Source organism: Pristis pectinata, chromosome 26 (genome assembly GCF_009764475.1).
Source record: "Pristis pectinata isolate sPriPec2 chromosome 26, sPriPec2.1.pri, whole genome shotgun sequence".
Lineage (NCBI taxonomy): Eukaryota > Metazoa > Chordata > Chondrichthyes > Rhinopristiformes > Pristidae > Pristis > Pristis pectinata.
Window position 1 is genome coordinate 8,758,084 of NC_067430.1, and position 18,698 is coordinate 8,776,781.

Genomic DNA, 18,698 nt, shown 5'->3' on the forward strand with positions numbered 1-18,698 from the left:
GAAGTTGAAGTAGTAGTTGATGAATGAGAGCAGAGAAAAGGAACATCAATTTTGGAACTGTCAAATGCAAAACATTGTGGTGGCCAGAAATCACAAATAAAAGGGAATCCTAGAAATGCTCAGCAGGTCAGAGAGAGAAAAATGGAATTAACGATACAGGTTGTTGACCATTCGTTAGAACCAGCCAGTTCTGATATAAACTGGAAAAACAGTTATCTGAAAGTGCTGATCTATTGTTGAGTCCTTAGGACAGTAATGTGCCTAGTCAGAAGATGACATGCTGATCCTCAAACTCACCTTGAGGTTTGTTGGAACAATATAAGAAGCCAAAGATAGAGAGATCGGAGTGACAGTGGGATCACATTGAATGGAGATGCTCTGCAAGACAGCAATTCAATCTGCGTTTGGTTTCTCCAGTGGAAAAGGCGCCCCACTGTATGCACTGAATACAATATCTTAAACTGCAAGTAATGCAATTGAATCACTGCTTCATCTGGAAGGTGTGTTGGGTTGCTGGATAACCCTGCAGTTGCTTCGGAAGGTGCCATGGGATGGGGAGTGGGATTTGGTCAAACTGTTATAACTAGTGGAAAACAAATTGCTATTCAAAACCATCTTCCCAAGTCAAGATGGTGAATCTGTAGGAGGTGATGTTCCCATTTTCCTGCTGCTCTTGCCATTATTGGAAGTAAAGGTTATGGGACTGGGAATTGCTGTTGATGTAGGGTAAGCAGGTGATTGCAGTGCATTTTGTGGATGTTTCACACTACAGCCACAGTACACAAATGGTAGAGGGAGTGAATGTTTAGGGTGCTGGATGGGGTGCCATTCTAGAAGGCTGAATTGTCCTGATAGTATTCACTTTCTTGATGTTCTTGGAATTGCACTCATCCAAGCAAATGAAGAGTATCTGTGTTCTATAGATGGTTAAAAAGGCTTTGGGGTATCAGAACAAGAGTCACTAACTTTAGGAGAGACAGCCTCCAATCTGTTCTGGTAGCCATAGTATTTATGTGAATCGCTTCATTGCTCACAATGTGGTCTTCTCTACACTGGAGACACAAAAGCCAGATTCAATTATTGCTTAGTAGAACACCTCTGTCTGCAAGGACCCTGAGTTTCCAATTGCCTGACAATTTAATTCTCTATCCCACTCCTAGTCTGAGCTCTCCGTCTTTAACCTCCTATGTTGGTCTAAAAAATGGCCAATACAAGCTTGAGGAACAGCGCCTCATCTTCTATTTGGGCAAACTGTAGCCATGGAACTTAATACTGAATTTAACAATTTCAGGTAATCACCCTTTCTGTTTCTCTGTTTCAATTTGTTTCTTTTTTCTCTTCTGTCTCTAACTGCTGATTTTTAGAGCAATTGTTCATACCACGTTGAGTGAATTGAATCGTCTTCAACAATAAGAACTTCAGAAACAAGCCAAGTTGCATCAATAATTTGTACTTCAGGCTGAACATGGTTGCAAATCTTCAACCTTGGAAAATCACATGTTGGGTCTCACTCTTACTTAGGATGGAAATGTTCTTGAAGCCTCCACCATTAATTTATGACCCAATGCAGCAGGACTGCAGAGCTTTGATCTGATCCATTGGTTGTTGAATCGCTTGTCATTTTTGATATTTAGCATGCTTGTTATCCTGTCTTGTGCTTCTCCTAGCATAGCCTTTTGCACTCTTCATTGAACTAGGGTTGGTCCCTGACCAGACAGTAACGATTGACTGAGGATATACCAGGTAGAAGATTACACACCGTGGTGGAATATAATGCAACAAGATTTCATGCAATGAGATTTCACATGATTGCAAGTGTGTCAAGGTGTTGGCTCACTCCTAATTTCAATGCAAGCCTCAATTCTCATGAGGAGTAATTTGCAACGTCAACATGGCTATGAGTGACATTGCATGACTGAATCTTGTACTTCGGTCAATGTAAGATGGCCTATCCAGTTTCATTTTTAAAGCATTTCAACATTGCAGTTTTGATACAACTGAATGGTATGTGAGGCTATTTCAGAGGGCAATTAAGAATCAACATTGCTCTGGGTCTGGAGTCACATATAGGTCAAAGCTGGTAAGGATGAAAGAGTTCCTTCTCTGAAGTATAGTAGTGAACTGGATGGCAGTTTCACCATCACATTTATTGAGATCCCACACACCTTTCCGGATCAGTTAATTTAAAGAATTTTAATTCCAAAGCTGTTCTCCATGGATATGAAGCCTTGCCACTAGTTTGTTTGTCCATATTTCTGGATTACTAGTCCATTAATTTAATCACTGTATCATTCCTAGTGACAAAGTAAAACCAACCAGTGCCCAGATGAGTATCACTTTTTCCAGTTTGTAGAATAAAAATCCCTTTGATCATACTTTCATTACAAGTTAATGGTTTTCACTCAATGACACCACTAAAGTAGTATAGACAAACTAAACATGACAAATTTCAAACCACTGAATCATTCCCGTAAATGAGACTGTTACATCAGTGGCAGTCTGCGCAAGTGTATTTATCCTCGTTGTCACTGAAATTCTACATCAGAGAAAATGCACTTTTAATATCATCTAATTTTTGTGCCCCATTTTTTCTCATGTGATATGTTTATTTTAGCACTTCAAGCTACTCCCATACAACCACCAAGAGAGCTGTAATTCAATCACATCAAAACTTTGTTATTTTCCTTGGATGAATCCAAATGTTCTTTTTGCCTGGAGACAATTCATTAACAAGCAATAGGATCACAGCCAACAGAACTTCTTAGCTCATGTCTCTAGACATATAAACTTTGAGAAGGTATTTCAGCTTTTGACTTGATGTGTACAAACCTGTCTCATATTTTCTTTTTCAATTTCTATCTCAGCACAGACTTCAGTATTCTTAGGCGATTGGTTGGTTGCTTGGCTATTACTCATTTGCACTTTATTTAGATAATCTGCAAAATCAAAATGAAGTTAATTTAACCAATAATCTGTGTACTTGAGTAGTAGAGTAAAATAGACAAATATATAGGCAGTCAATTATCACACCTTAATCATTTAGACCCTACTTTAAATCATAACAACTGATTCAGTTGAGTGTCATCTTGGTATTTAATTTATAAAGACTATTTAGAGCAATCAGGACAAATCATGATAGCACAAATCATATAGTCCCACTATGATTCCAGATTAGATCAATTAACCAGCACATATTAACCTTCCTGTAGTACATCTGCAGGAGTTTATTTAGCCATGGAGGGGAACAGGTCCAGGTTCACTTCTATTTGAATTGTTCTTCTCTTTTCCTTTCAATTCTCCAAAATACCACGTTTCTCAAAATTTTAACAGAATTTGAAAAAAAAATCCCACAATGCAGGTGTCTATGTTCCTAAGAAACGGGAGCAAGAGCAGGCCCTCCAGCCCTTTGAACCTGCTGTCCCATTCATCAGTACTATCCCCATATCCTTAATTTCCTTTCTATCTAGAAGTCTATCAATCTCTGTTTTGAATGAACACAACAACTGAACCTCTGGAGTAGAAAATTCCAAAGGTTCACCACAGTATGAGTGAAGAAATAACTCCTCATCTCAGTCCTAAATGGCTTACCCTTTATTCTGAGACTGTTCCCCTGGTCCAAGACTCCTCAGCCATAGGAAACATCCTCTCTGCAACTAGGCTCTCAAGCACTTCAATAATTTTGTATGTTTTGATGAGATCTCCTCTCATTCTTCTAAACTCAAAAGAATATAGTCCATCTCAACTTGATCTCTTGTCATATGGCAAACCCACCACCACTGGAACCAATCTAGTGGAATCTTCACTGTACTATATGGCTAGTACATCCTTTCTTATGCAAGGATATCTGCACACAGTACTCCAGGTACAATCTCACTAAGGCCCTATGTAATTGCAACAAGATTTCCTTACTCTTGTATCTAATTCCTCTTCCAATAAAGGTCAACGTACCATTTGCTCCTTTAATCACTTGCTGCACTGGCCTTCAGCGACTTGTGTATAAGCACACCCAGTTCTCTTTGAACATCAACGCCACCCAATCTTTCACCTTTGAACAAATACTCTGCTTTTCTGTTACCTGCACCAAAATGGATAACCTCTTATTTTTCCACATTATTTTCATCTGCTATCTTCTCGCCATTCGCTTAGCTTGCCCATATCTCCCTGAAGCTTCATTACATCCTCCTCTGCACTCACATTTCCACTAGATTAGCAGTGTTCGCGATGGAAAATGATGTTAGTCCCCTCATTAATCATGAATTGTTGGTAAAGATTGTGAAAAGCTGGGGCCAAATCACCAATCCCTGCGGTACCCTAGTAGGCACAGCCTCCAACCCAAAAACAATCTGTTCATTCCTTTCCTTTGCTTTCTGTACAATTACTATGCCTAGTTCCATGTGCTCTAACTTTGTCAACCAACCTCCTGTTCAGGAGCTAATGGAATGCTTTGTGGAAATCTAAGATCACAATATCCACTGGTTCCCCCATATCTATTCTACAAAGAAATTCAGCAGATTATATAACATGATTTTCCTTTCCTAAATCCATGTTGTTTCTGATCAATATTATTATTCTTTTCAAGGTGTTCTATTCTTCATTGTACATTCCAGCATTTTCCCTGCCACTGACATCATCGTAACAGGTCAGTAGTTCCCCATTTTGTCTCTTCCTCCATCTTAAATAATGGGGCCATATTTGTTACCCTTCAAACTGCAGGAGTAGTTCTAGCATCTGAAGAAGTTTGGATGATGATAATCAGAGCATCCACAATCTCTTTCAAAACCCTGGGATGCAAGTCATTTGGTCCTTGGGATTTATCATTTTTTAGACTCACCAACCTCTCTAGTACTATTTTTTGACTAATACTTAATTCCTCATTCTCACTTGATCCTTTAATATATCTGGTTGGTTTTGTATGTCTTCTTCCACAAAGATAGGTGCAGAAGTGATTGTTTAATTCCTTTTTATTTGCTTATTTCCCATTACAAATTCTCCTGTCAGAAAGGGCCCACACTCGCCTCATTAGTCTTCCTTTTATGTACCTATGTAAGCTCTTATAGGTCTGCTTTTACATTTCTCACCAGTCTACACTCATATTCTGTCCTGTTTTCCTATATGAATTTCTTGGTCCTCCTTTGCTGAGTTTTGAAATGCTCCTAATTCTCAGATCAGTTGCTATTTCTGGCAATTTCAAAAGGCTCTTCCCTTGGTTTGCCACTATCTTTAATAATCTTGTCAGCCATGGATGAATCACTTTTCTTGCTTTTTTTGTCTTAAGAGAATATACTATTTTTTATAATTTATACATTATTTTCTTAAATGCTAACCATTGCTTGTGCATGTTCATTCCTTTCAAAGTATTCTCCCCGTCAACCACAGCCAACTCTTACACCTTCATAGTTTTCGTTGTTTTAAGATTTAAGACTCAAGTTTCCGATTGGACTACATCACCTTCAAACTCAGTGTCAAATTCTACCCCAGAAGGCCTTTTGACAACATGAACATCAACTAACTTTCACATTGCACAAAACAAATGAGCAATGTTCCTACAATTGACAACAATCAAAAAATGGATATTGGACTACTATTAATTGGATGAGGTGACCAGGAATATTTGTGAATTAAAACATTAAGATTAATTAATGCTAAGAATATGTTTTGAAAGTTTTAGAATGTAGTAGAAGAGAGATGAGGAATTCTATGGGCTCTAATGTTAGGAAAGCATGAGTTGGAATGGGAGAAAATATGATGACTTGTTGCAAAGGCACTTAACGTGCACAAAGGATTTGGATGTTCAAAGGATGATATATTTATGCCTAGGAGAAACAAGAAAGAAAGGTTAAAAACACAGTGATTATGATAAAATATAGAGACAATGAAGAGTATTTAACTGAAACCACGACAAAACTGCAAAAATCACTGCAGAAGTCAATCAGTTTTAACACATACAGTTGATGGAGTTGGCAGAGCAAAGAAAGAACAGATTAATAGTCAAATCCTAATCAAGATTAACACACTAATTATTAACATTGAAAACAATTTTATCAATCAGGAGCTGGACTTTGGATTAAACGAGTTCCTATCTTCATTGAATAAAGGATTTTTAGTGAAAAAATACATTAAACAAATTACCATGACCAAGCTGTCCAGCTAGAAGTGCCTTCAGTTGTTTAATCTCTTCCTGATATTCTCTGAGCAAAGCATCTTTTGGATCTTCATTAATTCTTGGCTTGTTTTTGATGTTTTTTGCCCTATTTGCATACCGTAAAGTGCTAAGACTTTCATCATAATTATTGTCAGCTGGAGACAGGCATGCTACCATCAGAGTTTTGGTGTTACCCCCAAGGGAGTCCTGCAACATTCGTGTTAGTTTGGAATCACGGTACGGAATATGTTTTGATCTGCCATCCACCAATGCAGAAATTACATTCCCGAGTGCTGATAGTGACAGATTGATTTTAGTAGCCTCCTTCAGTCGATCTCCAGTTGCTCCAGTTTTTGCCTGTCTTTCGCTACCTGCCAAATCAACCAGATTTAACTTTCCGACACGGATGTGGTCTTTCCCATTGTCATCTGTAAGACAAATAAAGTCACGTATTTTCCCTGCAATTATTTTTTCCATGAAGAAGCCCATTTGCTTTTTGTGCCTTTTTTTTAATAATGAGGTAGATAACCTGTACCTTAGTTTCTGCAATTCTATTAATGATGCAAGAATCACTGGCAACCTTTTAATTAATTATCCAGCCCTAGTTGGCCTGAGATACAACCAAGGAGTTAGGAAGCCAACTTCACAGGGCTGTTAATAGTCAACCAAATTAGTAAGTGGAGCTGCATGTAAGCCAGAGCTGGTTAGGACAGGTTATCTTCCATAATAGGCACAATGAAACAGCAGTCCAATACTTCCATGCTCACAAAATGACACCAGCTCTTATGTTTTCAGATTCCCAGTATGTCCCCAATCTGTCATGGGTGAGTTGTCAATATTCTAGGACTGCCCTGAAGCCTCTAGGTATTGACACTGCTGCAGTTAACCCAAGAGAGAAAAAACAAGGCATTAACAAGGTATTTCTTTCACTTTTAACAATTCTGTTTTACTTATAGAAGAATTGAAAATGGGAAAAATTACATTTTTGCAAGATCAAATGCTAAAATCCCCATTTGGCCAACTAGATCTGAGTTCTCTGGATTGCTCATAGAGTAATATAATCAGTACATTGCTATACCTCCAGAAGTCATAGTTTGCAAAATGTAATACTTTCCACTCAGTCAGCATCAATTCTTCCTACAACAGGTAGAGTTTAGTTCAATACAGAGTAACAATTCCTTGCCTGTATCCCAAACTGCAAACAGAACCCACTCCCATAATTGTATGGTATCTTCCATCTGCTAAGCTAGTCACAAAATTGTTATTTCAGTTCCAAATTAAGTGCAGTTTTTTGTTGTGGGTCCATGCCTACTTAAGAGGAGGAAGAGGTTTTCATCTAAACAGTTTGAGCTGGATTCAAACCCAAATCCCAAGTGTACCCCATCACGTTACCTAATTCCATTCAATGCTGGTTTTGAATCAGCCATCAAGAATCATGCAGGTTGAGTCTCAGTAAGTCCTGTTTATGAGAAGTGTCTCACCTCCTTATCACAATGCTTTAAATGGAATAATGCAACCAAAAAGGAATGTGCATTGTAATCTTACCCAGGGACACAAGTGTTTGACAAGGATGCAAAAGGTAGTTTGGACTTGAAACTTAAATGACAATTCTATTATTATATCATCAAGAATACAGAGAGAAAAGGAAGTAACTATCTTTTGTAAAACACCAGCTCAACAACTGAGCAACACTACTGTGGAATGCTTGCTTTTAGGAACTATTTAATTGAAAAAGTCATTATAAGTGCATGGATGATCCAAAACTGTTAAAACAGCAGGCTCTGCTGGGCATTCAAAATAGATAAAGGCCTTTATGTGTATTTGGCGCCCTAGAACATGCAGCATGTGAGCAAGCACTAAAGATCATCAGTCACCGAAGTAGCTTCAAGAATAGAAAGCTCAGCTCAAAGAAAAGGAACAAAGATCCATGCTAGAGTAATTACTGCATACACGGCAATGTTAGAATGTCGATATATTAAGAAGGATCACTAGTGGATGCATCATTACACAATCCTTCAACACCTGCAGGTCATCTGGTTATCATCTTCCAAAATTCCACTTATTCAAGTATGGTCCCAGTAGACTGGGAGGAAGTAAATGTAAACCCATTATTTTCAGAAGGAGGAAGTGAGGAAACAGGAAAGTATAGATCAGCTTGCCTGAAGTCAATCATGGGTAAAGTGTTGGAATCTATTACTGAGCAAGTGATAGAGGGACATTTAGAAAATAATGGTAGGATTGAACCGCATCAACATGGACTTAAAAAAGAAAATCATATTTGACAAATCTGTTGGAATATTTTGAAGATAAAATTAGCAGAATAGATAACAGAGGACCTGTTAATATGGTGTATTTGGATTTTCAGAAGGCCATAGCTAAGGTGACATACAGAAGAATATTAAACAAAATTAGAGCAATGGTATTAGCATTAATAGGCTGGTATTGGTTGTGGATTTGTTAATGGTCAGAAAACAGAGAGCACAAACAAATGGATTGTTTTCATTTGGATGGCCACAGGAATCGATGCTGGGGCCCCAGCTGTTCATAATTAATATCAATAATTTCGATGAGAGGTTTAAGTGTAATATGCCTAGGTGAATAGATGATGCAAAGCTAGGTGGCAATGTGGGCTGCGAGGATGATGCAGAGAGGCTCTAGGGATATAGAATGGAATGTTGGCCTTTATAGCAAGGAGATTTGAGTACAAGAGTACATGTTGCTCCAGTAATATAGGGCCCCAATGAGACTGCATCTGTAAATGTGTGCAAGTCTGGTCTCCCTATGCAAGGAACAATACAATAAGGTACAGCGAGGATTCACTAGATTAATTAATAGGACAGCGGGTTATCATATGAGGAGATATCAGGCAGAATGGGCCTAGTTTTGTCTTCAGTTTAGAAGAATAAAGGTGACCTCACTGAAACATACAAAATTTTTAAGGGGCTTCACAGGGTAGATGAGGCATTAATGTTTCCACTGGATGTGGTATCACAGTCTCAAAATAAGGGATTGGCCACTTAAGAGATGATTCATGATCTCATACTCATCCCTTGGCATTTCAGCAACAATTTCAAAATATGCAAGACTTTAATTCAAGACCATGAAGGTAAGAGTTGATTTTGATGTGCATTTTTCAATGTGACTTCAGGAGACAGAGACAATGGAAAGACTGAAGGTCTGAGGAAAAGCCAGAGATATCATGTAAAAGATGTGTGATAAGAGATTAGAAAGTGAGAGTCAAAAACCAAAAAGGCAAAGGAAAGGGAAAACACAAAGAGGAGATCACATGTCAGAGAAAAAATATTTACTTGAGAGAAATATCATTTGTTTTAATTTAACTTAATTTTAGGAGAAGGAATTGTAACAAGTTTACAAAAATATTTCAGAGATAATCCATTGAAAAGAAAACATTAAGTATCCTGTCCACCTATGGTATTTAAATTACTAACCTATTGAGCACATCTCCAAGTGAATGGTGAATATAGAATGTGAACGTGATGAATCTTTGTTCATGAGGGTGTATCCCACAGCTCGATTGCCCCAGCCAATATCCATGATTTTTTCACACTCTGTGACACTGTGGACAGTGTGCATGGAGAGGTCCTTCACATAAATGCCCTTCTCTGGATGCTCCTTGAGCTACAATCAGAAGGATAAGACAAACTAATTAAAAACTGCAGATTACCTCCCTAGGACTCAATAAAACTCTATCAGTATAGAGATGATTTGCAATATTATTTTCTTTACTTTTAATCTGCAGCACCATTAAAGGCTTTATTTTTAACTTCTAATTTTCTCCCTGTCTCTTGAATGTGCTATACCTTGCTGCAGTATGATGAAAGAAGAAACTTGCATTTAAATAGCAACTTCTGAACATTACAAAGCACTCCTTAGAAAATTCAATAACTCAAAAATACATCTGAAAAACACCACCTCCATCAATGCAGTATTCCCTCAGTTCTGCACTGAATTGTTAGCATAAGCAATGTGGTCATCTTCATGATCACTTAACTAGGAAGCAGGTGTGGGCAGACTATTTGACTATGGACAACATCACTACTGGGCATAAACCTGCCTTTACCTAATAAACACATGTACTTACATTCCAGCAGGTTCACTGGTTAATGTCTGGCAAAATACACTGATTTAAGTGAAATATTAGTATGAATCCTAATGATTCTTTAGCACAAAAAGAAGTGAATATTCTTATTCATTGGCAGAGATAAAAGGATTGGGAATTGTGGAAATCTGGAAAGAAAAGCTGGACAGACCAGTCAACTACTTTAAATAGAAAACATTACTGGAACAACTAAATGACAAAGAATTTCATCTCTAATGACTGGGTATAGGAGCATAGCAATTAAGTAACTGGATGAATAGTCGGAGTTCTGGACCATTGACCCAGAGATACTAGTTTGATCCTTTCCATGGCAGTTGTGGATCTGTCACCAAATAAATCAGCAATTTTAAAATAAAAGCTATTTCTCGAAAGGGAAATACCAGACTGTTGTAAAAACACAGAAAATTATGGGAATACTCAGCAGATCAGGCAGCACCATGGAAAGAGAAGGATTTCTCAGATCAACGACCTTCCATAAGATCGAGAAAAAGTTAGAAATCAAGCATGTTTTAAGTTTCAGAGAAATAGGGAAGATTGGAGAGAACAAAGGAAATGCCTGTGATAAAGCACAGATGGCGAGAGATTGAATGGCACAGAAAGTGTTGGTGCCAGCTGAGAAAGGCTGGTTGTCTGATACTGTTGGTTTCAATGTTAAGTCCTAAGGACTGCAACATCTCGCCAGAAAATGAGATGCTATTCCTTAAGCTTAAATTAGGCTTTGTTAGATCAATGTAAGAAGCCAAAGACGGAGGAATCAGAATGAGAATGGAGGATTAAAGTGATAGGCAAATGGAAGTGGACTGAATGGAGATACTTGTTCTGCAAAGAGGTCACCTAATCAGCATTTAGGTTCTCCAATGTAGAGGAAACTACATTGTGAGCACAAAATTGTAAAAAGTACAAGCTAAATAAAACAGAAAATGCTAGAAAAATTCAGCAGGTTCAGGCAGCACCTACAGTTAACATTTAAGGTCTGAGACCCTTCATCAGAACCGAAAAAAGAGAGAAGCAAATTAACCTACATAGCACAGGAGGTGAGGGTAGGCTGGAAATTAGCTGCAAAAGAGATGAAAATTTCAATCTGCATGATTGCAGGAAGCAGCATCAATGCAGTTGTTGATGTACTGGAAAAAGAGTAGGACTGAAATAAAGACTGTTCCCACTAGTGCCCACAGCTATACCATTCATCTGGAGATAGTGAATGGATTTGAAAGAGAAGTTATTTAATGTGAGGATGTTCAGCCAAGTGAATGAGTGACGGTGGAGGGGAACTGGTTAGGTGTCTGTTTGTCGTGTGATGTGGGATGGAAGTGTAGAGGGATTGTACATCAATGGTCAAGATGAACCAGTTAGGTATAGGGAATTGGAAACTGTTTAAGTGACGGAGAGCATTCGAAATGTCATGGCTGTAAGAAGGAAGGGACTGGACCAGGGGATAAAGAATGGAGTCAAGGTAGGAAGATACAAAAGTTTGCTGGAGCAAGAGCAGAGTGAAAAAATGGGTCTGCCTGACAGTCCAGCCTGTGCTGGGAGGAGAAATTGTGGTGAGAGCAGCCTAAAAGGCATCATACATACAAGGCAAGAGCTAGTCAGCATGACCATTCCAGCAAGTGCTATCCCCAACCTACTCTGAGGCTGCATGTGTGACAGAAGCAGTTACAATCACAGAATCATAGAGCAAGGTAACAGTCCATACTGACCATTACATCCCTCCCGCATTCTCAGCAACTCCATCTAGATTCTACACTCACCGACACATTGGAGGCAACTGACAGTAACCAATTAAACTACCAACCCACACTTCTTTGGGATGTGGGAGGAAACTGGAGCATCCAGGGGAAACCTACACTCACAACACCAGAGGTCAGGGTTGAACCTGCTTGGAGCTGCTAGGCAACAGTCCTACTAGCTACACTGCTGTACTGCCCAATTAGCAGATTTTACTTGCAATCTTTTTACTGAAGTGAAGATGTTACAAGCATTGGTCCTCATTCAGGCTGAGGCAAAAGAACTGCTCCCTGAAGACTCCTTTTGAACTTGGTCTCCTGCTAACTGCCCTTTCCTGTCTCCTCCTCCCTCAACTGCCAACTTGTACCACCCTATTTAGCCTCCCTTCATTTTCCCAGACACAATCAATTCTCAGAGGAAGCCCGATTAGGCCAACCATGAATGGTAGCAGCTTCCTCCAACAAAAAATTTTACATTAACTATAAACTACTTCAGTCCACTCCCCATAATTAAATTTTAACAAACAAAGGAAGGCTTCAAAAACTTATACCAGCAGCCAGCAGAAATAATCCAACAAACCGAAAGTATTTCCCCTTAAGTAACAGTGGGGTGCCTCATTCATCCTGTTTAATATTACATCCAACTACTTTTGATTAAGGCAGTGCATCTGGTTTAATCTCTTAGTCAATTAAATGTTAAGAAGTGCATGTGAGAGTCTTGAAGCACATTTCTGTGCCTTATACATTTATATAGCACTTCAAACATTGGTCCTCCAAAGCTTATTTTAGCCACCATAAAGTTTCCACTGTTGCAACAGATGTGCTTCTTGTATTTAATTTGTCCTATAGGCTGTGAGGAACATAAATGTCAGCACAGACTAGTTAGATCAAATGGCCTTTTTTCCATTTTACAATTTCTATGTAATTCTATATGCAAAATGTTGGTCTGATGAACATCTGAAATTGAACTGGCATTTATGTTGTCCTTTCCTGGATACTGAAAAGAGCTCATTATAGCCATTCTCCCTGGGTGCTCATAGCAACAGTTGTTGAGCTCTATTTGTGCTTTTCTAAGCATTTACCACACTCCCACAGTTTGCCCTAGAAACTAATTATACCTGTGCTGATTTGGCAAACGTAGTAGAAATTGTACTCCATTTACAATGAGCACAGCACACCTCTGTAACACAGGTAGAATACAGAATCCTCAATGAAAATCACACCCAAGAAAAAAATGAGATCATAATTAATTAATTATCAATATGTTCAACTGATGCTGCTGCTTTGTTCTTTGTAACCAGGCTTTAGTTGGAATCTCTCCAGTTGTATCTTTTACATTAATATTCCAGAATAACAGCTCTTGCCCTTTAGACAACAATGACTTTAAATTTTTAAACAAGGACAATGTTTCTCATCTTGCTTACAAAAGGTTTTAGTGTCCAGAATACTGTACCGATCTGACAATGGTTTATTCAAGGATTGCATGTACAATAATTTGATGCTGTAACTAAATTACGGAAGATGCATTCAGAATAGCCAAAAAATGATAAGAAATGTAATTGGATTAGCTCATGGAAAGTGCAGCTGCAGGAACAGGTCAAAGATTGGGAATTCCGCAGTGAAAGGCTCACCCTCTGACTTCCTAAAATTTATCATCCACAAATCAAATGTCAGGAGTGTGATAGAATATTCTATACATGCTTGGATAAGTGCAGCTCCAACATGTTGGAAGCTCAACATAATGTGCGATAAAATTGACTGCTTCATCAGCACCCAGCCACCACCTGCAACATGTACAGCCTCTTTCAAGTTCAACACACATAGTTTATGTGTGAAGTCTTTTAACAATTAAAGAAACCAATACCATGCAAGATTTTTGTCACAAATACACTGTAATTAATTAAGAAACAAAAAATTGCAAATGCTGAAAATCTGAAATAAGAACAAAAAGTGCAGTGGGGATAGAAATAGTTTCATTATTTCAGGTTGATGACCTGTTACAAATTGAAGTTAGAAATTTAATAGAGTCATAGAGTCAAATAGTCGTACAGCATGGAAACCAGCCCTTCAGCCCACTATGCTGACTACCAACCACACACCTACACTAATCCTGCATGATTCACATTTCATTTTATTTTCCCAACTTTCTCATCAAGCCCCACCCCACTCCCTGCCCCAGGTTCTACTAATCAGCTCTATGCACAAGGGGCAATTTAAAATGGCTAATTAACCTACAACCCATATATTTTTGGAATTTGGGAGGAAACTAGAGCATCCAGAGGAAACCCACGGAGTCACACGGAGAACTTGCAAACTCCAAACAGACAGCACCCAAGGTCAGGATTGATCCCAGATCTCTGGTGCTGTGAAGCAGTGGCCCTACTAGCTACACCACTGTGCCACCACATATTTCAAGTTGCAGAGAAGGGGGGTGGAATTGAAGGAGATCCCTTTGATCGAGTGGAGTCTAAACAATATGAATGGTTTTGGCGCTGGCTGAGTAAGTGTGGTGAAGGCTTGGTTCATCTGGAAGAGAAGTAAATAGAAGGATATGATTGAGGGTAGAGGAGAGAGCCAAAAGAAAACAATGCAGGAACTATGTGGTGCAAAATACTGTAAGTGCTGGAAATGTGAAATAAAAGAAAGCTAGAAGCACCAAGTAGGTCAACCAGCATCAGTGGAAGGAGAAAAACTGAGTGAATATTATAGGTTGATGACCCTTTCTCAGCACTGGCCATTTCTGACGCAAATTAAAGAAGCCGGTAAACAGAAATTGTTGAATTCATTGAAGGCTCAGGGCTGAGGCCTAAGTCAGAAAATGAGATGCTGTTCCTCAAGCTCACACCAGGCTTTGTTTCAAATAGTGCAAAAGGCTGAAGACAGAGAGGTCAGAATGGGAGCGGGATGGAGAATTAAACTGAAGGCAACAGGAAGGATCACCGCTGCAGATTGAACAGCTGTTCCACAAACAGGTCACCAATGTTAATTTGCTTTCTCCAAGAGGGAGAAGACTACATTGTGAGCACCAAATATAATACACTAAATTGAAAGAAGTGTAACTAAATCACAGTTTCACTTGGAAGGAGTATTTGAATCCTTGTATGGTGGAAAAGGAAGAGATAAGAGGACAGGTGTTGCATTTCCTAAAATTACATGGGAAGATGCCATGAGAAGAAGAGTGGTAAAGATGGATATGTATGTATGTATGTGGCACGCTCCCAGAACACTCTACGCAAAAGATGCACTTCACTGTGTGTTTCGATGTACATGTGACTGATAACGATATCTTATCTTAGAGTCAAGAAGAGCCGGTCCCTTTGGAATGCTGAAAGGTGAAGGAAAGATGTAGTAGCATCACATTGAAGGTGGCGAGGATCACAAAGGTTGATCCATTGAATGTGGAGGCTGAAGGGGTAGAACACAAGGACATGTGGTGCCCTATCTTTTCTCTGTCTGGGAGAAGAGGTGAGAGCAGAAGTGTGAAAAATGGAACAGGTGGGGTTGACATCCCTGGCAACTATGGTGGTGAAAAGCCACTGTTAACAAAAAGGAAGGAATCTCAGAAACATTGAAGTAGAAAGTGTTGTCATCAGAACAAATACAATAGAGCCGAAGAAACTGGGAATTCATGGTGATGTTATCAAGATGGCGGCAGGAGTCTGTATGCTTGCAGTGGATATTGGTAGCTAACCTGAGGTGGAGGTGAAGCAGTCAAAAATGGGAAGGGAAGAATCAGAGTTGAATCATATGAAAGTGAGAGCAGGGTCAAACTCAGTAGCAAAGGTGATGAAACTTTTGAGTCTTATATGACAATAAAAAGCAGCAACAAAAGCAGTCAACAGTATACTGGGAAAAAGAAATGAGGGAGGGGACCTAATTAGAACTGAAGCAAGGACGGCTTATGAATCCCAGGACCAACAAAGGAATAAAAGTTGGCTCTCCAGAGAAATTAAAGACAATATTAGATTAAAAAAGGAGGCTTTTGGTATTAGCAAAAAGACTGGCAATGTGAGAATTGGAAGGGCTTAAAAAAATCAGCAGAGGGTAACTGAGATACTGTTATCCTCTGGGAGAAAACAGAATGAGAGAGTAAACTAGCAAGAAATATGAAAATAGATTGCAAAAGTTTATTCAAGAATGCAAAAAAAATGAAAGTAACTGAAAGTCCTTAGAAATAAATACATATTCTATTGGGAAAAAATGAAATGTGCTTAAGTTGAACAAATATTTTGTAACCATCTTCACACTAAAAATCATACCAGCAAGAGTCTAATGAGAATGGGGACTTACAAGCAATTCTATTAATAAATAAAAACTACTAGAAAATATAATGGTATTAGAAACAGACCATCTTAGGACTGATGGCCACATCTTAGAGTTTTAAAACGGCAGTAGAACTTGAAAGGGGCAGGCTGTTCAAGAATGGGATGAAGGAAATCTTCTTTACTCAAGATGGTAGTGAACCTTTGCAATTCTATACCCTGGAGGGTTGTGGAGGCTCAGTCATGTGTTCAGTCAAAGCAGAGATCAAAAGATTTTTGAATATTAAGGATCAAAGGATATTGGAAAATGCCACCAAGGTAGAAGATCAGCCAGGATTTGGACAAATGGCAGAACCTTATGGCCTTATTGTCTACTGTTGCTCCTATTCGTTAAATTCCTATTTCTTTCCAGAAATTTCTAGAATCTAGAATAAGCCCTTGTGGATTGGAAGGTGGCCATGGGATTACTATTCAAGAAAGGAAGAACAGTAAAAAAAAAGGTCTATGGCCAATTAGCCTGGCATCATTAAAGAATATACCATGATTTATTATTAAGAACATGATAACAGGGCAACTAGAGAATCATAATCTGAGGCAGTGACCATGGCTCTTTGAAAGGGAAACTAAATTTTAAAAAATTCTTATCTTGAAATTTTGTTTCTATTTTCAGAACATCATGACAGTAAGTGTGTTTTTTGGACTGGAATAAGATGCCAACATTTAAGATAAGGTAAGATAAGATTTCTTTATTAATCACGTGTACATTGAACATGCAGTGAAATGCATCTTTGCGTAGAATGCTCTAGGGGCAGCCTGCAAGTGTCGTCACGCTTCCAGCATCAACATAGCATGCCCACAGCTTCCTAATCTGTACGCCTTTGGAATGTGGGAGGAAACTGGAGCACCCAGAGGAAACCCACGCAGACATGGGAGAACGTACAAACTCCTTACAGAGAATGGCCGGAATTGAACCCGGGTCGCTGGTGATGTAATAGTGTTACGCTACACTACCGTGCCTGCCTGACTCATGACTCATGACCTCCCAGTCTACCTTGTCATGGCTTACACCTTAATGTAGGTCAAATCACGTTATTCTGAAAATCTTCAGACCATTCCCAATTGCAAGTGGATCTTGGATTGTTGCTAGCAGAATTAGTGCATGTTGTTCTGAGAATGCCCAGTTGCTGGTCACTCAGAAAGGAACGAGGTTTTACCAAAACTGATCTGGGCACTAAAGTCTAAACCTGCCCCCAGTTGGCTGAGGCCCTACATCGACTTCCCAATCTCCTCAATTGCTAATCTTTTTGACCTCCTCAATTGACCCCAAATTCTATAATTCCTTAAACTCTCAATCTTCTGAACTCCATAACAGAAGCCACATCACAATGCACCCATGTTCAGCCAGCCAACACCACATCTCTGTCATGGTTCGCGCACCCCCACCAATCCAGGCTGCAATCAGGTACCTGATTATCAGCCTCCTCTTACTCCTGAACCCAAGGTCTGGCCCCTGACACAGTATTTTCCTTCATGTGTACCAATAGTAATCAAAGGTAAAGGTGCAACTATGGTTCTGTAGTGCCACTGAAGTTTGCAGCAGAGGGAGCCAAAGTGAAATGATCTTTGGCATGCTGCACAACAACCCTATACCTCATAAATGACACGATAAGGAGGAAAACAGCAAATGTAGTATTTTTGGCTTTTTCAGAGGAGAATGAAAAAGCACCACTCTAAAGATTGTTGGACATGATCAGGGTTTATGGGATTGATAATATATTACAATGGTTTGAAATGGATTATTGAACAGAAAACAGGTCATGGATAAACAGGTCACTTGCAGGTTGAGGGGTTATGAGTACTGGTGAGCTGCAAGGGTAAATGCTTGGGTCCCAGACAATGACAATTGACATCAATAAATTAGATGAGGTAATCAAGTCTAGGGTACAATATCCAAGTTAGCGGATGATACAAAGCCAGGTGGAAAAGTAATCAGTGCAAGAAAGTGAAAGAGGCTGCACATGAACAAAGACCAGTTAAGAGATGACAGGTAGTATATAGTGGGGCAAAAATATGAGATTATCCACCTTGGTAGGAAGAAACTTGGAAGTGTTGTAAACAATGATTATGACTTCAAACGGTTCGTTAATTGATTCCTGGACTGACGGACTTGATCTATCCGAGTAGAATAGGCCTGTTTTCCTTAGTTGTTCTCAATGAACCTTTCAGAATTTTGAGAAAGCTTGAAAGGGTAAAGGCTCTTCACCACCTGGAACGTCCAGAACTTTCAGGATAATGGAATGGATATTAAGAACAGAAGACAAAAAATTCCTTCCCTCAAAAGGTTAAGAACCTTTATCGCAGAATGCCATGGATGCTTAGCCATTAAGCATAGTTAAGACCATCTACTTTTTCCTTCAACTGAGGACCAGTCAGTTCTCCTCCACTAA

At 39.1% G+C, this 18,698-nt stretch overlaps 1 protein-coding gene across 1 annotated transcript in view; it reads right to left on the bottom strand.

Moving 5' to 3' along the window:
* kif17 (kinesin family member 17) overlaps positions 1 to 18,698 on the bottom strand; it is a 47,449-nt gene that overhangs the window by 19,583 nt on the left and 9,168 nt on the right. The window contains exons 4-6 of the mRNA XM_052038973.1: positions 9,592 to 9,781; positions 6,130 to 6,570; positions 2,830 to 2,936 (exon numbers count right to left, since the gene is read on the bottom strand). Of these exons, the coding sequence (XP_051894933.1) occupies positions 2,830 to 2,936; positions 6,130 to 6,570; positions 9,592 to 9,781 (738 nt within the window). The remainder of the gene's footprint in view (positions 1 to 2,829; positions 2,937 to 6,129; positions 6,571 to 9,591; positions 9,782 to 18,698) is intronic.